This window comes from Heptranchias perlo, chromosome 1 (assembly GCF_035084215.1).
Source record: "Heptranchias perlo isolate sHepPer1 chromosome 1, sHepPer1.hap1, whole genome shotgun sequence".
NCBI classification, from domain to species: Eukaryota; Metazoa; Chordata; class Chondrichthyes; order Hexanchiformes; family Hexanchidae; genus Heptranchias; species Heptranchias perlo.
This window is the reverse complement of record NC_090325.1, coordinates 63,576,520-63,600,208: the sequence shown is the minus strand read 5'-3', so window position 1 is coordinate 63,600,208 and position 23,689 is coordinate 63,576,520. Positions and strand designations below refer to the sequence as shown.

The following is a 23,689-nucleotide window of genomic DNA, read 5'->3' as shown; positions in this document are numbered from 1 at the left end:
ATCTCTGGCTGTTCACCCTCCCCCTCCAGAATGTTCTGCAGCGACCTTGACCTTGACGCCAGGGAGGCAACATACCATCCCTGGAATCACGTCAGCGGCCGCAGAAATACCTGTCTATTCCCCTAACTATAGAATCCCCTGTCACTATTGCTCTCCTTGTCCACTTCTTTAACAAGTCAAATTATTCAGCAAATTTATTAATGGATATAGTTATTTACAGAAGTGAACAGTAAAAGTAATAATTTTGAAAGTAAGAATAGGGAAAGTAAATACACATTAAATGGTAAGATTTTAAATAGAGGAGAGGGAGCTTGGCCAATAGGTATGCAGGTCATTAAGTGGCAACACAAGTAAATGAGACCATAAACAAAATCAATCATTTTTTGTAGCCTTTAGATGCAAAACCAAAGCAAGAAGATAATATTGAACTTGTTTGAGACCTTGGACCACAGTTGGACTATTGTATACAGTTTTGGGTACTTCGTTATAGGGAAGGTATAAAAGGAATGGCGAAGGTGCAGTCTAGATTCACTGAATTGTTAACAGGGATAAGGGATTATAGTTATGAAGAGAGACTTGACAAGTTGGGGTTTTTCCAAAAGGACTAAAAGTTAAGAGATGATTTGAAAGAGGCTGTCAAAATTATGAAAGGTTATGATGTGGTAACTTATGATAGATTGTTTCCACTAGTCGGTGAGATGGTAGTGAGAGAGTACAAATTTATGCAGAAGGTGGTTAGAATTTGGAAGTCTGCCACAAACCATTGTTGAAGTGAAGACCATATATTTTTTTTAAAAAAGGGAATTAGATAGTTACTTGAAAAAGAAGAATGTTCAAAGATATGGGGAGTGAGATTAGATTAGATGGTTTATGTAGATTAAAGTAATGATAGACTTGAAAGGCCAAATGACCTGTTTCTGTGCTATTACATTGCATGATTCAATGAAAGCAAGATATTAAAATCAATCTGGAATCAGTTCCTTAAAGGTTGAACATAAAAACCAGACACGTGAGTTTCTTTTGAAAACTTCCATGAAGAATTTAGGATAAAATGATGATTTTCAGAGAGAGATAATAATCTGATTTCTTAGCAAGCCAACAAACTACATACAGCCGTTGCAGGATTTAAGTTGGGTATATCTAGAGTCCCATTTCGCCTTTCTACCCATAGCTGGATTTTAAAAAAAGAGTAAAAGTTAGCAGTAATGGAAAAAATTAGGTTCAAGATTCCTCTTCGATCCAAAAGCATTTTCAACAATCTGTCCAGATGAGATTTACACTGAATATACTGTTTACCAAAACAATCCAACAAGAAAGAAACAAAGACTGTACATTTATATCGTGCCTTATTGCATTCTCTTCGTGTCCCAACACACTTGACATCCGATTAATTACTTTTGAAGTGTAACTACTGATGTTTTGTCAAATGCATGAGCCAATTTTACACACTGCAACATCCTATAAACAGTAATTGAGATGAATGACCAGTTGATCTGTTTTTGATGGTGTTGGGTGAGAGAGGAATGTTGGCCAGAACAAGATGACAAGTTGGCAGAGACCAATGAATGGGTAACTTGATGTGAACGGTAATCGGGTAGTGATCTAGTGAGACATTGATATATAAAACTTTGTGATTTAAATATGAGCATATTGTTCCCCTCAAACTGATATTGCAGCCATTGCCTAAACAAGCGGTCTCCAGTAGCCTGGCTGCTTTTCAGTAAAGGTATAGAGGGTGCATCTTGAGTAGCTTGAAACAACAACTTTCTAACACCTCCAATCAGGTTTCTGCCCCTGCCTCACCACTGAAACGGCCCTGATCAAAGTCACAAATGACATTCTATGTGACTGTTATCCCTCCTCAACCTTCTCAACCTGTCTGCAGCCTTTGACACGGTTGACCACACCATCCTCCTCCAAAGCCTCTCCTCAGTTGTCCAGCTAGGTGGGGCCGCCCTCGCCTGGTTCCATTCTTATCTGTCCAATTGAAGCCAGAGAATCTCCTGCAATGGCTTCCGTTCCCGCTCCTGCACTGTTACCTCTGGAGTCCCCCCAAGGATCTATCCTTGGCCCCCTCCTATTTCTATTTTACATGCTGCCCCTCGGCAACATCATCCGAAAACACGACGTCCGGTTCTACACGTACACCGGCAACACCCAGCTCCACCTCACTACCATCTCTCTAGACCCCTCCACTGCCTCTGATTTTTCACACTGCTTGTCCGACATCCAGTATTGGATAAGCAGAAATTTCCTCCAATTAAATATTGGAAAGACCGAAGCCATTGTCTTCAGACCCAGCCACAAACTCCGTTCACTAGCCACCGACTCCACGCCTCTCCCTGGCCATTGTCTGGGACTGAACCAGACAGTTCGCAACCTTGGCGTCCTATTTGACCCTGAGCTGAGCTTCCGACCCCATATCCTCTCCAGGACCAAGACCGCTTACTTCCAGCTCTGTAACATCGCCCCAGCCTCAGCTCATCTGCTGCTGAAACCCTCATCCATGCCTTAGTTACTTCTAGATTTGACTATTCCAATACTCTCCTGGTCAGCCTCCCTTCTTCCACCCTCCTTCCACCCTCCATAAACTTGAGCTCATCCAAAACTCTGCCCATATCCTAACTGGCACCAAGTCCCGTTCACCCATCACCCCTGTGCTCGCTGACCTACATCGGCTTTCGGTCCAGCAACGCCTTGATTTTAAAATTCTCATTGTGTTTTCAAATCCCTCCATGGCCTCACCCCTCCCTATCTCTGTAACCTCCTCCAGTCCTACAATCCTCCAAGATCTCTGCGCTTCTACAATTCTTGCTTCTTGCGCATCCCCAATTTTCATTACACCACCATTGGCGGCCAAGCCTTCAGCTACCTAGGCCATAAGGTCTGGAATTCCCTCCCTAAACCTCTCCGCCTCTCTCTCCTTTTAAGACATTCCTCAGAACCTAACTCTTTGACCAAGCTTTTGGTCACCTGTCCTAATATCTCCTTTTGTGGCTCAGTGTCAAAATTGGTTTGATAACGCTCCTGTGTAGCACGTTGGGATGTTTTACTATGATAAAGGCACTATATAAATGCAAGTTGTTGTTGTTGTTGACTCAGTCATGAAAGTACAAATTAAGCTGAGTTGACATAGTAGGGTTGATAAGCCAATAAAACTGATGGCAAATGTCGGTCGATTTGGCTGGAGCATTGAAGCAAAGGTAGAGAGAATATTGTATTTGTAAATGTTGTATATATTCGATCCCTGGAGTGTCATCTGGTTGTGATGGTCCAATTTAGTGGGTGAGTGGGGTGGGGGTTGGGCGGGCAAATCTGGGAAGCAGAGGAGTGGAATTGATTGGAGCACAGGAGTTTCTCTACAGTACACGCTAAGGAGCTGAGAGACTCAAAACTGGGATGCTACGGTGGCACTGCTGGCAGAAGGGTGTAATTACAGTGTGACTATTTTACATAAGTAGCTTAAAGTATAAATGTGGACATTATAATGGGGGAAAAGTGTTCATCAGTGTGACAAATGTGACAACATTGATTTAATGACTAAAAATGCTTGACATTCGAACAATATTTTATTTAACACCTTCATTCAAGGTTTGCTCCAGCTGTCAGAATCTAGTTTTTCAAATCAGCAAAGATTAAAATTTTTCTTCTTTTCCATAGTGTTTCCGAGCGTTCTGCTGCAAAGGACCACCTTCGCCACGAACAGAATACGATGTAGTTTGTGTAGGCCTTACAGGATCTGGCAAGTCGAGCCTACTTACACAACTCTGTAGCGAGAGCACAGAAAGCATCATACCCACAACAGGTAATATCTACACAAAATTGCAGCATATTTTGGAAAATGTTTAGATGTGAAAGTGTTTATGTAAACTGAAATCTGGCAGAAAGCAAAAATAAAATATTTTTGAAGGAAGCACTGCCTACAGTGCCTTTTTTTTAAGTCAAGTCATCAGGAATTTTTAAAACACTGGTGGTAGACTGTTTAAGTAGGTCACTTAAGATATATTGATTTTGCAGTCTTTTTATATTAGTCTCAAGAATCTTATCTTCCTCTAAACATGTGATACTCTACATCTGTTGTTTTTTTTACTATCTTCATATACTCCTTGTCCCTTTTTGTTTTCCTTCCTGCTTCCTCATCTTGTTCTTTTTCTCTTCCCTCTGCTATATTAGTTTAAACTCACCCCAGAGTACTAGTTACTCTCTGTTAGGACATTGGTCCCAGCTTTTTTCAGGTGAAGCCCACCCATCCTGTGCAGCCCACTCCTGCCCTAGAGAGGGTCCCAATATCCCCAGGAACCTAAACCCTTCCTTCCTATGCCATCCTTCCAGTAACTTGTTTAATTCCCTTATCTGCTATTCCTATATTGACCAGCTCATAACATCAGGAGCAATCCTGAGATTACTACCCTTGAGGTGCTGTTATTTAATTTATCCACTAATTGCTGAAACTCCCTTTTTAGGATTTCAGTTCTGTTTTTTTTTTCCATGCCATTCGTTCTAATCTCACTCTCTGCCAACTTTTTCTATTATACCTTCCTATGCCCACATTTATAATGTGTTTTGCCTATGAAAACTATGATTAACCCCTCTATGCACTGGCTTCCCTGCAGCACAACTTATGTCTTGTCCCTCTAGTGTGTTGCCAGATGTGGCTCCCTTTGTGGCCTGGGTTGCATCGTCCCTTCTCCCTTTGGCTCAAAACCTGATCCCACTGCTTCAGTCCTGCTCTAAGAAATGTTATTTTTGATGAGTCTGCCTCGATTCTTTTGAACTCCTCTGGTGCAAGGTACTTTATTTTGATAGATGTTGCTGGCAGCTAACAGTCACTGTTTGATCGGTAAGTTGTGCCAGACCTGGGGCTGCTGTGCCAGGGATCTCTGGGAAGACCTGAGGCCATACCTGCACAGTTGTTAATTTTCTTTTCCTACCAGCAGCAACGCCCTGTCAGTGGGGGGAGGGAAGAAATGTTACTGCTTCACATCCAACATCTGCCCCATCATGTACAGCATGAGCTCCAAAGCACATCAGCCATGATCTAATTAAATGGTGGAGCAGGCCCGAGGGACTGATGTTCCTATGAACCTGGAGATGTGAAGTTGGTTTAACATCTTGTCTGAAGGGTGGCACTGTGACAAAAATAAAGCAGTTTTGTCTGAAATATTGTATTATTGGCTTTTCTTTTGTTGTGATACCTTTTCCAACTTGCCAGTCTTGGTGCCTATGATTTAAATGCATGATGCAGGCATAATATCAGCCTCTGTTTTACTGTATCTGTCTGTCGCTCTCCGCATTCAATGGATGAGAAGTGCAGCCATGAGCAATCCCCAGCTCCTGCTTCATCTCCACTTACCAATGGAAATATCCAATAGCAGCAGCTCCATCTCTTGTAAAGATTATATAATTCTCAGAATTTACAACACAGAAATCGGCGATTCAAGTAAGTTTCCATGCATTAAATGGCTCCTGAAAACTGCTACCTCCAATAATCCACCGTGCGACCACATTTGACCTACACAGTGGAAGCAGAAGCAGCTTGTATCCTCTGAAGAGCTTAGTGATCCAAATCTTCTCATTTTTTAAACTGCTTACATTCTCAGGTTTCAGAGCTGGTGGATGTAGGAGCAAAATGCGCTTCAATCAATCCAGGTCCCAATCAAAAATGTAATTCATATTCTCTCTCTCTCTCTCTCTCTCTCTCTCTCTCTCTCAAACTATAGATTCCGTTTTAAGGCCGCATTTAAGGCATTTTCAAGTTTTCAGGAACAATACACATACCCTTGGCCAGAGTTTGTTTGGAATATCCTACTTGAACAAGCATGAAAGAAATGGGGGTTTCAGCAACTGTGCTATTCAAGACTTTTTTAGGGAATGATCTGAACTACAAGGAAATTACGGACAGGTTTCTGTCATGGCAGGAATCCAGAGCATATGCTAAATCAGGGCAATGTTCTAGGCCCAATCGCCGAATCTCCCACCATCAACATCCTGGGGGTCACCATTGACCAGAAACTTAACTGGACCAGCCCCATAAATACTGTGGCAACAAGAGCAGGTCAGAGGCTGGGTATTCTGCGGTGAGTGACTCACTTCCTGACTCCCCAAAGCCTTTCCACCATCTACAAGGCACAAGTCTTGATGGAATACTCTCCACCTGCCTGAATGAGTGCGGCTCCAACAACACCCAAGAAGCTCAACACCATCCAGCACAAAGCAGCCTGCTTGATTGGCGCCCCATCCACCACCCTAAACATTCACTTCCTTCACCATCGGCGCACCGTGGCTGCAGTGTGTACCATCCACAGGATGCACTGCAGCAACTCGCCAAGGCTTCTTCGACAGCACCTCCCAAACCCGAGGCCTCTACCACCTAGAAGGACAAGGGCCGCAGGCACCTGGGAACAACACTACCTGCACGTTCCCCTCCATGTTAAACACCATCCCAACTTGGAAATATATTGCCGTTCCTTCATCGTCACTGGGTCAAAATCCTGGAACTCCCTACCTAACAGCTCTGTGGGAGAACCTTCACCACACGGACTGCAGCGGTTCAAGAAGACGGCTCTCCACCACCTTCTCGAGGGCAATTAGGGATGGACAATAAATGCTAGCGAAGCCCACATCCCATGAACGAATAATATAAAAAGTGCAGTGAGCTGCAGCGGATGCTGATGGCACATGTTAAATGTCACTCCGTATCCAACTGTTCAGGAGGCGGTGTGAACTGGGTGGGACTAGAGCTGAAATATACACATAGTCACCAGATGATATCTATAGAAGACAAGCCACTATTCACATACAAACACATTTTGATGCACCCAAAGAGGATGTGGAAACTAGGAAAATATCAAGATGGATGTCTCTGCTCTCCTAACTTTAAGGGATATAATTTAAATACAGCTGCTAGAGTTTGTGAGTCCATTTCACATAACTCCTTCAATCTATAACTAATTGGCAACATCATTCAGAAGGACCACAAGACATTTGTGGTGAGAAGTGGAAATGTTAAATTGGTATGGCCGTGCTTGACTTTGAGGTTAGAGATAAACATGCTGCTGACACTGGGTGCAAAAAGTGAAAATATTTTCTATTCCCCAGCACTGACATTCCTTTTTTAATCAGCACAAAAATTCAGCAAGAAATATTTTTTCTCATCTTTGTGAAACTAATTTCACGTTTTATTGTCTGCTTTTTTCTGATTTTAAGTTACATTTTTTCCTGTTTTCTCTCCTTTTAGGTTTTAGCATTAAAGCTGTTCCATTCCAGAATGCAATCCTCAATGTGAAAGAACTTGGAGGTATGTGTAGTTTAAATAAAATATGTATTGAACTATTAAAAATCCTTGCTTGAGTTTATTTCTTGAACTGTTATCAGAGTTTATATTTTTCCCCATTTTTACTAGTGGTAATAAAATTACTAAAGAAATCTGACCAGATAACACCTTGCTGGAGCAGGAATACGTTTTTAAAAATTTGTTCATGGGATGTGGGTGTCGCTGGCGAGGCCGGCATTTATTGCCCATCCCTAATTGCCCTTGAGAAGGTGGTGGTGAGCCGCCTTCTTGAACCGCTACAGTCAGTGTGGTGAAGGTTCTCCCACAGTGCTGTTAGGAAGGGAGTTCCAGGATTTTGACCCAGTGACGATGAAGGAACGGCGATATATTTCCAAGTCGGGATGGTGTGTGACTTGGAGGGAAAAATGCAGGTGGTGTTGTTCCCATGTACCTGCTGCTCTTATCCTTCTATGTGGTATGGTGTTTGTACAAGTTGGCTACTATATTTGCAAGTGACAAAAATACATGTTACTGTAATTGCAAAGTCCTCCAGAAAAGTTTCAACTAAACATTATTTAGTGGAAGCTTTTTTAATTTGAGAAATCTAGATGAAGTACCAAGGTGCATAGTGCAGGACTTCACAGGAAAGAAGACCATGTAAATCGAACAATAGTGATTGGGTAACCCAAGATTTGGGTTTCAAAACCTGTCCATTGTAGGAGCAGGATGAGGCAAAGTGTGATCAGGAATTCAACAGTTTGAGGTCCTGTGGGAGATGGTAAGATAAGTCTTGATTGCAACACCGTGATCGTGCGGAGAGGATAACAAGTGTGTATTTGCAGCCAAGGAGAAACAAAAAAACGTGCAACCGACCAGTTCAGATACAATAGTTCCATAGAGTGAAGAGTGGAAATATGAGCTCTGTAGGCCTACCACCACAAATAAAATGGGGCTTTTCATCAATATTGCTTTTCAGTACTAAGCCACTATACTTCCCTTTAAAAACAGCTGATGGCAACATACAATAACTTGAAATTAATAAGTGATACAAAGCATTTTAGCATTTTTTTGAATGAATACATTTACTCATATTCCTTTGTTACAGTTAATTCTTACATCAGTTTATTGGAATTTTACAATAATTTGGTCAAGAGTCTCATTGATATAAAAGTGATAACTTTTATTTATTGTACAATCCTTCATTTTTTTTTGGCATTACCTCTTTTACTTAGCTTCCATTTGTTGGTGCTAAATGTTGTTATGGGAAAAAGTTACATTAAATAGACTAAAATATTTTTAGCTTGTGATTTAATTTCCAAGTTTTTAAAAAAGCATGCTATCAGCTGAATTAAATTCACAGTGAAATTAAAATATATTAAATGATACGGATACGGTAGCATAGTGGTTATGTTACTGGACAAGTAATCCAAAGGCTAGGACGACTAATCCAGAGTCATGAGTTCAAATCCCGCCATGGCGGCTGGCGAATTTAAATTCAATTAATTAAATAAAATTCGGGAATAAGAAAAAAAACTAGTATCAGTAATGGTGGCCATGAAACTACCGGATTGTCGTAAAAACCCATTTGGTTCACTAATGTCCTTTAGGGAAGGAAACGTGCCATCCTTACCCGGTCTGGCCTATATGTGATTCCAGACCCACAGCAATGTAGTTGATTCATAATCGCCCTTTGAAATGGCCTAGCAAGCCATTGAGTTGTAAAATCTCGCTATGAAAAGTTATAAGAAGAATAAAACAGGTCGGATCACCCGGCATTGGACGACTAGGCACCGGACACGACCAAGGCAAACTAAGTCCAGTCGACCCTGCGAATTCCTCCTCGCTAACATCTGGGGACTTGTGCCAAAATTGGGAGAGCTGTCCCACAGACTCGTCAAGCAACAGCCTGACATAGCCATACTCACAGAATCATACCTTTCAGCCAACGTCCCAGACTCTTCCATCACCATCCCTGGGTATGTCCTGTCCCACCGGCAGGACAGACCCACTAGAGGTGGTGGTACAGTGATATACAGTCAGGAGGGAGTAGTCCTGGGAGTCTTCAACATTGACTTTGGACCCCATGAAATCTCATGGCATCAGGTCAAACATGGGCAAGGAAACCTCCTGCTGATTACCACCTACCAACCTCCCTCAGCACCACTTAGAGGATAGCAAGGGCACAGAATGTACTCTGGGTGGGGGACTTCAATGTCCATCACCAAGAGTGGCTTGGTAGCACCACGACTGACCGAGCTGGCTGAGTCCTGAAGGACATAGCTGCCAGACTGGGCCGGCAGCAGGTGGTGAGCGAACCAACACGAGGGAAAAACCTACTTGACCTCGTCCTCACCAGTCGACCTGTCGCAGATGCATCTGTCCATGACAGTATTGGTAGGAGTGACCACCGCACAGTCCTCGTGGAGTCGAAGTCCCGTCTTCGCACTAAGGACACCATCCAACGTGTTGTGTGGCACTACCACCGTGCTAAATGGGATAGATTCAGAACAGATCTAGCAGTTCCATGAGGCGCTGTGGGCCATCAGCAGCAGCAGATTTGTATTCCAGCACAATCTGTAACCTCATGGTCCGGCATATTCCTCACTCTACCATTACCAACAAGCCAGGGGATCAACCCTGGTTCAATGAGGAGTGTAGAAGAGCATGCCAGGAGCAGCACCAGGCATACCTAAAAATGAGGTGCCAACCTGGTGAAGCTACAACACAGGACTAAATGCATGCTAAACAGCGGAAGCAACATGCTATAGACAGAGCTAAGCGATTCCACAACCAACGGATCAAATCAAAGCTCTGCAGTCCTGCCATATCCAGTCGTGAATGGTGGTGGACAATTAATCAACGAATGGGAGGAGGAGGCTCTGAAAACATCCCCATCCTCAATGATGGCGGAGTCCAGCACGTGAGTGCAAAAGACAAGGCTGAAGCGTTTGCAACCATGTTCAGCCAGCAGTGCCGAGTAGATGATCCATCTCAGCCTCCTCCTGAGATCCCCACCATCACAGAAGCCAGTCTTCAGCCAATTCGATTCACTCCACGTGATATCAAGAAAAAGCTGAGTGCACTGGATACAACCAAGGCTATGGGCCCCATCAATATCCTGGCAGTAGTGCTGAAGACTTGTGCTCCAGAACTAGCTGCGCCTCTATCCAAGCTGTTCCAGTACAGCTACAACACTGGCATCTACCCGACAATGTGGAAAATTGCCCAGGTATGTCCTGTCCACAAAAAGCAGGACAAATCCAATACCGCCCCATCAGTCTACTTTCAATTATCAGCAAAGTGATGGAAGGTATCGTCGACAGTGCTATCAAGCGGCACTTACTCACCAATAACCTGCTCACGATGCTCAGTTTGGGTTCCGCCAGGACCACTCGGCTCCAGGCCTCATTACAGCCTTGGTCCAAACATGGACAAAAGAGCTGAATTCCAGCGGTGAAGTGAGAGTAACTGCCCTTGACATCAAGGTAGCATTTGACCGAGTATGGCACCAAGGAACCCCAGTAAAATTGAAGTCAATGGGAATCCGGTGGAAAACTCTCCAGTGGCTGGAGTCATACCTAGCACCAAGGAAGATGGTAGTGATTGTTGGAGGCCAATCATCTCAGCCCCAGGACGTTGCTGCAGGAATTCCTCAGGGCAGTGTCCGAGGCTCAACATCTTCAGCTGCTTCATCAATGACCTTCCCTCCATCATAAGGTCAGAAATGGGGATGTTCGCTGATGACTGCACACTGTTCAGTTCCATTTGCAACCCCTCAGATAATGATGCAGTCCGTGCCCGCGTGCCGCAAGACCTGGACAACAACCAGGCTTGGGCTGATAAGTGGCAAGTAATATTCGCGCCAGACAAGTGCCAGGCAATGACCATTTCCAACAAGAGAGAATCTAACTACTTCCCCTTGACATTCAACGGCATTCCCATTGCCGAATCCCCCACCATCAACATCCTGGGGGTCACCATTGACCAGAAACTTAATTGGACCAGCCACATAAATACTGTGGCTACAAGAGCAGGTCAGAGCTGGGTATTCTGTGGCAAGTGACCCACCTCCTGACTCCCCAAAGCCTTTCCACCATCTACAAGGCACAAGTTAGAAATGTGATGGAGTACACTCCACTTGCCTGGATGAGTGCAGCTCCAACAACACTTAAGAAGCTCGACACCATCCAGGACAAAGCAGCCCGCTTGATTGGCACCCCATCCACCACCCTAAACGTTCACTCCCTTCACCACCGGCGCACAGTGGCTGCAGTGTGTACCATCCATAGGATGACTGCAGCAACTCTCCAAGGCTTCTTCGACAGCACCTCCCAAACCCACGACCTCTACCACCTAGAAGGACAAGGGCAGCAGGCACATGGGAACAACACCACCTGCACGTTCCCCTCCAAGTCACACACCATGCCGACTTGGAAATATATCACCGTTCCTTCATCGTCGCTGGGTCAAAATCCTGGAACTCCCTACCTGACAGCACTGTGGGAGAACCTTCACCACACGGACTGCAGCGGTTCAAGAAGGCGGCTCACCACCACTTTCTGAAGAGCAATTAGGGATGGGCAATAAATGCTGACCTTGCCAGTGACGTCCATATCCCATAAACAAATTTTTAAAAAAGTCCTCTCGCTTATGAGAGATGTGTTTCTCCTGCTCACTAGCCTATTGTTTTTATTGTTGGAGTACTGCATGACACTGGTTCCAGCTGCAGCTCCAGTTGTGAGGATGTGTTAAATGCTTGGCTATCTCCCATCATCCTAAGCAGATTGGTAACCTTGTCTCTTTTAAGGGAGATAGTTGGGTAAGTTTCCTCCTTGTATATTTTTAAAACTTTTGTCCACTTGGTCAGACACTTCCAGCTAAGTGGGCAGACGCACTATTTGCTCCTAAGCTGCTGCTAATGCTTCCGGTAACTGGTTGCCAAAGATGTTATCAGTTACACATGACTCTCCCCTATAAGATTTTCTCCCTTTTGCTGGGAGATAATGCAGCTTCTGCTTGTTATTTCCCCACTCAAGACAGGAGCTGATTAGGGTTTGAATCTGCTATATAGCACCAAGAGTTAATGGACTTAAACTCTGTGCCATTGTAGAAATCTGGAAATCTTGTGATATTTCTATTGGGCTGAAGAACAAAATTATCATTTTTAATTGGTGCATGTTATTTCAATGGAAATTTCCTGTTTGTACTGCAAAGGCAACTCTACAAAGGAGGGCGTGGAAGAAATTCTGCACATAATCCAGATTATTCCCCTTCCTGCCCACTGGTTGCTTCCATTGTTCCTCAGTATTGTATTTAAAACTTGGGATTACTTTGAGTGTAATGTCATATTTCCAACTGTTTAACATTAGAAAATGAAACTGAGATCTCCTACGTTGCAGGAGTTGTTCATTCTAAAGGAGTCCCGCCTGAAACATTATCTCTTTCAAAAGATGATTGACCTGTGTATTTGTGCATTTTTGTTTTCATTTCAGTTTTCCAGCATTTTAATTTGTTTTTATCTCTGCTGAGACATATTGTAGTAGTACTGAACTCCAGAGGCTTTTAAGTTGGAAAAAGTCAATACCCATCGAGTACACAGAAGTACTCAACTAGTCCTAACTTTTTATGATATCAAAAAATGAAGATCTTACAAGAGGTCCATATGGGGAAATATTTTTCTCCTAGACCAGAGATGCCCAAACTATGTCCCAAATTTCAGATCCGGCCCATGGGCTATTGGACCCACGTACGTGGAACACCATTGCCAGCTGCTCCTCACTCCCTCAGCACAGCTCCTGGCCTCTCTCTGCCCTTCAGTGCCCCCCACCCCCCATGCCATTACTGGTTCCTGCATACTGTTGCTGTATGAAGTGATTAAACATAGCTGCACACTGTGTGCAGGAATTCCTTCCCACAGTGTGCTGTGGCATTCAGTCGCTTAAAACACATCAGAAAGGAGGTAAAAAATGGTGATGGCATTGAAAGGGCAGGAGTTGGATGCCGTGGTGAGAGCAGGAAAGAAGTGCCAACATGAAATTGGAGTGGGTAAAGGAGTGCCATCTTGAATTGGGGATTGAGGGAGAAGAAAAGTGCCAAAGCATCAAAAGACTATGAAGAGCTTAAAAAAAAACTGGTCCATCCTAACTGGGTGGCCATTGGTGGTGCTGTTGATAGTTACAGTGTACAGCTTTTTGTATGCAGCCTATGCGTTCCATGATAAGCAGCTAAGTGGCCTATGAAGACAAAATATTTGGACACTTCCATCATAGACTTTCCTCCTCCTCAAAAATAGTTGCAAGTTGAAACTGTTTTGAAGCAGCAACATACCATACAGTGGAAGTACATGAGTTCAAACCCTCACTCTACTGAGTTCTGAATCTCAGCAATGCTGTGTAGGGAGAAATATGATGTGGAGATGCCGGTGATGGACTGGGGTTGACAATTGTAAACAATTTTACAACACCAAGTTATAGTCCAGCAATTTTATTTTAAATTCACAAGCTTTCGGAGGCTACCTCCTTCCTCAGGTGAACGATGTGGAAATAGAGTGAAGGCCATGGATCTCTGCATGGAGAAAGAAAATGAGAAGAAGGCCTCTTCCAGGCTGCTGTTGCACACTGCAGGATGGCCAGCTGAGATTCGGAAAGTCATATTCTGGGAGCAGGCTGCTTGCTTGCCCTCTTAGCCATGGGAGGTGTCTGGTTTTGGAGGGATCGTCAGGGGAGAAAAATGTTGCAAGGCAAAGAGGACATTGTGCCCTCCTTGGAAGGAAACCTACCCTCATAAAACTGGTATATGTAAAATATCGTGGAATTTTAAATTTGTGTGTTCATTCCCATCGTGTGCATGTTGATGTGCAGTAATGAGTAACTTTTCTATTTTGGATATAAATACAAAAGCTCTACTAGACGTATTAAACAACAAAGAACGCTACTAGTTATTCAAATCAGTGCTGCAGCAATTGAAAGGTTCACCACTAAGGTTTGCAGCAAGAGCTGGCAGACGTGTTGTACTGAAGTGTGATATTTCATGCCTGAAGAGTTTGTTTATGTCATGTTGTAATTACCTTTTTCTGTTGCCTGGTGTCAAAAATATAAATCAAACTGAGATGATGCCCCACTCTGTTAATCAACTGTTTGACACATTTCCATGTATTTCCTTTCTTAATTTACAAAGATCACGACTCCATTAGTTAACAATGGAGTCTGCCAGTTTTTATTGAGGCTTGAAAGGATTCACTGCTAAGCTGCCCTTGCCCATCTGTCTATGTATCACTGTGTTTTGATTGTGTTAGACAATAGTCCTAATATCTCACCTACATCGATTACATTTTTTGAAGTGTTAGATTGTACAAAGAAAAAGTTGAGTTTGAATCTGACAATTCTGAAATTGGGTGCTGTTAATGACTTTTGTTTTTCACATAACTATATACTGATGTGATCAGTCAAAACAAATTAAAAGATGACGTTGCTATTAACTTAACACAACTGAATAATTCTACAAGAATGCTATCCAGGATTCTTAGCAATGCCTGAGATCATTCACCTAGCTTCCAGTCTTCACTTGGTCTAGATGATTGTAAACAATTGTCAACCCCAGTCCATCACCGGCATCTCCACATCTGGTCTAGATGAGGAAGTTAAGATCGCATGAAGATATTTATCAATTAAATTCATAAACTTGTAAAAGATTATGAATATGATGCCCATTTGAAAAATGAAATAAATGTTGATTGCAGTACTGTGAAAGTCTAATTTTTAAAATTTCACTAGAACAATAAACATGCATATCTCTGAAATTGATTTAGACAGCATAGATAAATATCTTTTATGCAAATCCCGGCTTGTGATATGCATTGTACAAAACACTAAGAATATATTGAAAGGTAACAAAATGAGAATTCAAACAATCAAAATTAATAGCAATTGTACATGCCTTCAGGTTAATTATACAAAATGATCAATTCACACAACTGAACAAATTGTGTTCATCAAAGTGAAGTATAGATGTTTTGGGAATGGATTATTTTTTCCTCTGTTCCACTAAGAACATAACCCACACCCAGCCAAGATAAGATACAGCAAAGATTAATTACAATTCATTGCCCAGACAACAAACCTTAATGGCAGTCTTCTACCCAGATAATACTGCATATGGGACACATTGGTGTGGTGTGATAATTTACCAGAAGTACAATACAACACTGCTAATTTCACAAATTGGTAGGTAAGCATCGTTGTTGAAGCTACCTCCAAAAAAGCGATCACTCACTGCTGGTGCTGTACACTGGCTGCAGTATATATGCAGCTGATAACACAGCCAACTTTTCAAATTTGAAGTTTAAAAACAACTCTGACATCACCTAAACTGCCGTCACAATTTTTATTACAAAAGCAGCTGACTATCATTTTTTTGTATCATTAGAAATTTCTCTGGTAGAGGCAGTGGTGCAAACAAGCAAGATAATGACATCTATCCATCATATCACTCTTGGGGTGTATTTGTACTACAGCTGTAGCATTGTTACCTTAAGAAAAAGCTGATTTGAGAATTTGCCAAACCAAATAAGTGATTTTGTCTGATGTTCCTCTGGATCTTATTCAATATTCAGTGTACTTGGAACACCAATGAACAGAATATAAACATTCTGTCTCCAAACATTAACTTCCACTTCAAAAACATAAACATTTGTTGGATTTTGCCCAGTCTGATAGTGTTTCTCTTGTAAGTCCGAGGAGGTATATTTTTCTCTAGGATAGACATTAGCAAATTCATTGCAGTTTTATTGGAAGAAATATGGCTAACGTCATAGAAAAATTGTATGTTCCCTTTACTGGTGCCAAAGATAAACTTACACCAAGAAAATAACCAGCTGGACATTCCAAACTTGTGCAGAAGTAAATTCTGTAAATACATTTCTTTTAAAAAGATATTAGTGAATCTCCTGTGGCATTGTTCATGGTTCTTTTGATTTTCCTCTCTTCCCTTTTTTTTTAACTTGTGCTTTACCCCTCTTCTGTTTTTAAAAAAAAATTGCTCTTGGGATGTAGATGATGCCGGCACGCCTCTATATAGAAACATAGAAAATAGGAGCAGGATTAGGCTATTCGGCCCTTCGAGCCTGCTCCGCCATTCAATATGATCATGGCTAATCCTCTATCTCAATACCGTATTCCCGCTTTCTCCCCATACCCCTTGATGCCTTTTGTATCTAGAAATCTATCTAGCTCCTTCTTAAATATATTCAGTAACTTGGCCTCCACATCCTTCTGTGGTAGAATTCCACAGGTTCACCACTCTCTGAGTGAAGAAAGTTCTCCTCATCTTAGTCCTAAATGTTCTACCCCGTATCCAGAGACTGTGACCCCCTCGTTCTGGATCCCCCAGCCAGGGGAAACATCCTCCCTGCATCCAGTCTGTCTAGCTGTGTCAGAATTTTATATGTTTCAATGAGACCCCCTCTCATTCTTCTAAACTCTAGAGAATACAGGCCGAGTCGACCCAATCTCTCCTCATACGACAGTCCTGCCATCCCAAGGATCAGTCTGGTGAATCTTCGCTGCACTCCCTCTATGACAAGTATATCCTTTTTTGGGTAAGGAGACCAAAACTGCACACACTATTCCAGGTGTGGTCTCACCAAGGCCCTGTATAACTGCAATAAAACATCCTTGCTCCTGTACTCAAATCCTCTTGCAATGAAGGCCAACATACCGTTTGCCTTCCTAATTGCTTGCTGCACCTGCATGTTTGCTTTCAGTCACTGTTATACAAGGACACAAGGTCCCTTTGTACATCAACATTTCCCAATCTATCACCATTCAAATAATACTCTGCCTTGCTGTTTTTCCTTCCGAAGTGGATAATGTCACATTTATCCACATTATACTGCATCTGCCATGTATTTGCCCACTCACTCAACTTGTCTAAATCGCCTTGAAGCCTCTTTGCATCCTCCTCACAACTCACGATCCCACCAAGTTTATGTCGTCAGCAAATTTGGAAATATTACATTTGGTTCCTTCATCCAAATCATTGATATAGATTGTGAATAGCTGGGGCCCAAGCACTGATCCCTGCGGCACCCCACTAGTCACTGCCTACCACCCCGAAAAAGACCCATTTATTCCTACTCTCTGTTTCCTGTCTGTTAACCAATTTTCAATCCATGCCAGTATATTACCCACAATCCCATGTGCTTCAATTTTGCACACTAACCTCTTATCTGGGACTTTATCAAAGGTCTTCTGAAAATCCAAATAAACCACATCCACTGGTTCTCCCTTATCTATTCTACCAGTTACATCCTCAAAAACTCCAGTAGGTTTGTCAAACATGATTTCGTTTTCATAAATCCATGTTGACTTTGCCTAATCCCGTTGATATTTTGTGTCCTGTTATCACATCCTTTATAATACTCTAGCATTTTCCCGACTACTGATGTTAGGCTAACTGGTCAGTAATTCCCTGTTTTCTCTCCTTCCCTTTTTAAATAGTGGGGTTACATTTGCCACCCTCCAATCTGCAGGAACTGTTCCATGATTTATAAAATTTTGGAAGATGACAACCAATGCATCCGCTATTTCCATGGTTGCAACTTTTAGTACTCTGGGATGCACATTATCGGGCCCTGGGGATTTATCGGCTTTCAATCCCATTCATTTCTCCAGCACTTTTTTTTAACTAATACTAATTTCCTTTAATTCCTCTTTCTCACTAGTCCCTTGGTTCCCTAGCATTTCTGGGAAGTTAATTGTGTCCTCTTTTCTGAAGACAGAACCAAATTATTTGTTTAATTGCTCTGCCATTTCCATGTTCCCCATTATAATTCCCCCGTTTCTGACTATAAGGGACCTACATTTGTCTTCACTAATCTTTTTCTTTTTACATACTTGTAGAAGCTTTTACAGTCCAATTTTATGTTCCTTGCAAGTTTATTCTCATACTCTATTTTTCCCCTCTTATTCAAACTCTTGGTCCTTTTTTGCTGAATTCTAAACTGCTCCCAATCCTCAGGCTTGCTACTTCTTCTGGCAACTTTATATGTCTCCTCTTTGGATCTAATACTATCCTTAATTTCTTTTGTTAGCCATGGTTAGGCTGCTTTTCCTTTTGTGTTTTTGGGCCAGAAAGGAATGTATAACTGTTGCAATTCATGCATTCGTTCCTTTAAATATTAGCCAATGCCCATCCACCGTCATGCCTTTTAATGAAGCTTCCCAATCTATCATAGCCAACTCACTCCTCATACCTTCGTAGTTTCCTTTGTTTAGATTTAGGACTCTAGTTTTGGATTGGATTACTTCACTTTCCATCTTAATGAAGAATTCTATCATGTTATGGTCACTCTTCCCTAAAGGACCCCACACAACAAGATTATTAATTAACCCCTTCTCATTGCACAATACCCAATCTAGGATAGCCTGTTCCCTAGTTGGCTCCTCAACGTACTGATCTAAACAACCATCTCGTACACACTCTAGGAATTCATCCTCCACAGTGTTATTGCTAATTTGGTTTGGCCAGTCTATATGTAGATTAAAGTCACCCATGATTACTGTAGTTCCCTTGTTATATGCATCTCTAATTTCCTGTTTGATGCCGTCCCCTACATTACCACTACTGTTTGGAGGCCTATAGACAACTCCCACCAGTGTTTTCTGCCCCTTGGTGCTTCTTAACTCCACCCAGACTGATTCTACATCTTGATTTTCTGAGCCAATATCCTTTCTCATTATTGCTCTGATTTCATCCTTTACTAACAACACCACCCACCTCCTTTTTCTTTTTGCCTGTCCTTCCTAAATATCGAATACCCTTGGATATACAGCTCCCAGTCTTGGTCACGCTGCAGCCATATCTCCCCAATTATATCATATCCGTTTACATCTATTTGCACTGTTAATTTGTCTACCTTATTACGAATGCTTGGTGCATTCAGATACAGTGCCTTTACATTTGTCTTTTTAACATTTTTAGACATCATAACATTTTTTAGACATTATAACATTTTGTAATATGGCCCTATTTATCTTCTTGCCATTTTTTCTTACCTGGATCCTATTTGTTAGTGCACTCTTTTGTTTGTACGCTCTGTCCCTTTCTGACACACTCTGGTTATCCTTACCCCAGTCACTTTCCTGCACTGCTTCCTTATCTTTTCTCTTTAGCATTCTAGATTTCTCTCCACTGACCCCCCCCCCCCCCCCACCCCGCTTAGTTTAAAGCCCTATCTACCCTCCCTAGTTATTCAATTCGCTCGAACTCTGGCCCCAGCACAGTTCAGGTGTAGTCCGTCACAACGGAACAGCTCTCTCTTTCCCCAGTACTGCTGCCAGTGCCCCACGAATCAAAACCCACTTCTCCCACACCAATCTTTGAGCCACACATTCATCTTCCTGATCCTATTTATCCTATGCCAATTTGCTTGTGGCTCAAATAATAATCCAGACATTGTCTTTTGTGTTTCTGCTTTTTAATTTAGTTCCTAACTGCTCAAACTCTCTCGGCAGAACCTTTTTCTTAGTCCTACCTATGGTACCTACATGGACCACGACAGCTGAATCCTCCCTCTCCCACTCCAGGTTCTTCTCCAGCCCAGAGGAGATGTCCTTAACCCTGGCACCGGGTAGGCAACATAGCCTTCGGGACTCATGCTCCTGGCTGCAGAGAACAGTGTCTATCCCCCCAACTATACTGTCACCTACTGCAGCCACCTTCCTTTTCACTCCCCCCACTTGAACGGCTTCCTGTTCCACAGTGCCATGGTCAGTTTGCTCGTCCTCCCCGCAGTCCCTTCACTTGTCCACAAGGGTTGCAAGAACCTCGAATCTATTGGACAAGCGCAGGGACCGAGGCTCCTGCAATACTACCTCTTGGATCCCCGTACCACCTTCACTTGCAGTCACACCCTCCTGTCCCTGACCACGTGTCAGTTCTAAAGTATTTAATCTTAGGGGTGTGGCTGCCTCCTGGAGCAAAAGGTCCAGGTAGCTTTCTCCCTCCCTGATGTCTCGCAACGTCCGCAGCTTGGACTCCAGCTCCTCAGCTCGGAACCAAAGTTCCTCGAGCTGCAGACACTTACTGCTGGATCATCTCCAGTTGTCCCGAGAAGGGGGTAATGGGCCACTGTCTTGAGTAGCAATTGTTTGTACAACTGAGTGGCTTGCTGAACCATTTCCGAGGTCATTAAAAGACAGCTACTCAGTATGGACCAGAGTTGCATGTAGGCCAAACTGGGTAGGGGTGGTAGGCTCCCTTCACTGAAGAATATTAATTAACTTGTTAGGTTTTTAACGATGATTCTGCAGTTTTCCCGGTCATTTTTTCTGATTCTAGCCCGCAAATTACCAGATTTATTGAACTCAGTTTCACATTTTGCCCTGGTGGGATTTGAACTCATAGCCTCTGGGTTGCTAATGGTTTTAGTATTGGACTAGGACTGTGATTGTGTGGAATTTTAATTGGGAAGAAAGATTTCATGCAATATGATTGGTGAATAACAAAACTAGAAAATAACCAATTAGACTTAAGCACTTGGCCAGTGTGGAAGAAGGTAATTGATAAGTGCACAGTAATGATATAGACAGTCACGACAGGCATAAGAAATATTATTAAAATGTACTTTTCAATTCCATTTACACATGCACAGGACTCCATGAATAAACATGGTTTACGCACCCTTGGGAGATGAATATTTTGGTATTAAAAGGTGAGGCCAGCTTTTGGCATTGAGCCAGAAAGCCTAGATCCTTATTGTTAGTGAAAAATGTGTACTTTTTATTTTTTTTAAAAATTGCAAGCATTAATGTAGTTCTAAAAAAATAGGTGAATTGCTTAACATAAGGCAAAAATATTTTACGAATCTTTTTGACATAATTGAGAAATGGATGGAAGGGTAGGTATGAGCATTTTGTTCTAAAAAAGCTTAAGCATTATCATTTGGTCCAAATGCAACAAAAAAATATCAGAATTAAAATGCATGAGCACTTGGGATCGTGGGGGCCCTTCATGGCGTGAGATTTGGACGATTGCTTAAATGATTTCAAATTTGTGAATTTCAGCTTTTTTAATATTAATCCAAAAACAGATATTTCAATACTTGGTTTATCCTATGTGAGAAGATTTATTTTTTAGAAAAAAGCGCTGCATCCGATGCCAAACAATTTTTCTTTCCCCACAATTCCCTTTACTAAATAAATGTTGGCATTTTCAGAAAGTAATTGAGCTATTTTTGAAAATATCTTGTTGTAAAGAAGCAAGATTGCTTTATTTTCTTTAAATGAATGCGTTTTAATTTTTTTTTGTTTTTTAAATTCTCTTAAGGGGCAGACAATATACGCAAATACTGGAGTCGATACTATCAAGGATCTCAAGGAGTGGTATTTGTGCTAGATAGTGCATCATCTGAAGATGATCTAGAAACTGCTCGGAATGAGTTGCATTCAGCTCTTCAACATCCACAGTTGTGTACTATGCCATTTTTAATATTAGCCAACCATCAAGACAAGCCAGCAGCACGTTCTTTACAAGAGGTATGTTTAATAATGGTCATGCCATAATTCTTCATAGACATTGTACAACCTTTAATTAATCTGGCTCAGAAGATGATCAGTTTTGCTATATTTAGTGTATTATGGAAAAGTGAAACTAACTGTTAAAGGCTGTAGCTTTTAAATCATAAGCTACTCAATATTTTAAATGGATTTCAAAAAATAGATCTTTATGACTTGTATTGCGTCATACATGTGGGATGAAAATCTTTATTTTCAACATTTAAATTTCTGTGTTTCTTTCCCTCCTCTAAGATATATGCATGTATCCAAAATGAGCAAGCTTCTTTCAAATTTAACTTCTACTTCTGGCAAATTTAAATACTCTTATACTCAAGTCTGTGATCACAGTAAATTGTATTGAACATCTCAACTGTTATACTGTTGGACAGCCATAGAATAAGGTCATTTTATTGTTGGATTTATTGTTGCAACAAGTGATGTTGGCTTTCTTGGAATGCAAGGGAGGCATCTGTCTTGTTTTTTCATAAAACTTTATTTTTATGAGTGTATTTCGGTAGCTTTTCCCCTTTTCTCCATCCCTTGCCATCAGCAATAGATTTCAGTCCCAGGCCTTTGTTTGCCCGGAGGTGTCAAGCACTGCGCTGACTTGACTCAACTCACCAATTTTCTGTTCCCCTCTGCCTCACCCATTCCGACCAACGTATGATCCTGCTTCCTACAACTCAGACTTGGAACTCAGCACAGCAGGACCCAACCCTTCCCCATATTTCTTAATTCCTGAAAAAAAGCGTATGGAAAAAGGTGAAATTGAATTCACCTTTTTTAAAAAAGTTAAATATTTAGGATCCGTTCTGTCTCACAGGGAACACACAAAGCATGGCAAATTGAGCACAACTTGCACTAAATAATAAAATTTTGATTTTTGCCTACATCCATAACATCCCAAGAATGAGTACACAAAATGTATATTTTTTTATTGCCCATCTCTAGTTGCCCTCAGAAAGTTTTGGTGGGCCTTCTTGAGCCACTGCAGAGGTGTGATACAACTGAGTGGCTTGCTAGGCCACTTCAGTGGGCAGTTAAAAGGCAGCCATGTCGTGTGGGGACTGGAATTGCATATAGACCAGACTTGGTAAGGATGGCAGGTTACCTTCCCTAAAGGACATTAGTGAAGCAATGGGTTTTTAGGACAATCCAATAGCTTTTACTGATGTCACCTTTTTTGCTTCCAGTTTTTTTTTAATTGAATTCAAATTCTCAAACTGTCATGGTAGGATTTGAATTTACTAAGTAATTCTACAGTCTCTCTTATTAGTCCAGTAACATAACCACAATGCTATTGTTTCCAATAGTCATGCAATAAGGCTGCACTCATCTTACCTATTGTCCATGTCATCCACTTTGTGCTTTGCTTATGGGAAGAGTGCAGGTATTTCATTTTGCATTTTTGACCATGCTTTTTCAGTATCTTGTTTTAAGTAGTGGACCAATTGTTCACTACTTACAACTTCATCCTGGCATAAATGCTACAAGAAAATAATAGTTGCCTCTGTTTCTGTTTTCACAATATATTGTGTTGATCTGACTGCTCAACATGGCAAATGATTTAGTGTCCCATACTGGCCTGAAGATTTGATTCCACAGAAGCTCTCTTTTTATGGCCATTGATATACTTCACTTTGTATTTGAGGTTGAAAAAATTACTACTCCAACTGTAAATTCTGTATTTTAGAACCAAACTTCTTGTGACTCACTTTGATTTTCTTTATTTTGCAGTACATTGCACTACAACTGTAGCAGTGGTGTAAAATGACTTCACTTTGTATTGATGCTGCAGTCACGGTGTACATGCACGCTGAATCCGCATTTGGGGCCTAACCTGACACTAGAACAAAGTAGT

The 23,689-nt window shown here is 41.8% G+C and overlaps 1 protein-coding gene across 3 annotated transcripts in view; it reads left to right on the top strand.

Annotated features, from left to right (window-relative positions):
- LOC137322738 (ADP-ribosylation factor-like protein 15) overlaps nucleotides 1-23,689 on the top strand; it is a 312,177-nt gene that overhangs the window by 137,880 nt on the left and 150,608 nt on the right. For all 3 annotated transcript variants that reach the window (XM_067985763.1, XM_067985756.1, XM_067985747.1), the window contains exons 2-4: nucleotides 3,661-3,805; nucleotides 7,238-7,297; nucleotides 21,599-21,807. In XM_067985763.1, coding sequence (XP_067841864.1) covers nucleotides 3,661-3,805; nucleotides 7,238-7,297; nucleotides 21,599-21,807 — 414 coding nt within the window. The remainder of the gene's footprint in view (nucleotides 1-3,660; nucleotides 3,806-7,237; nucleotides 7,298-21,598; nucleotides 21,808-23,689) is intronic.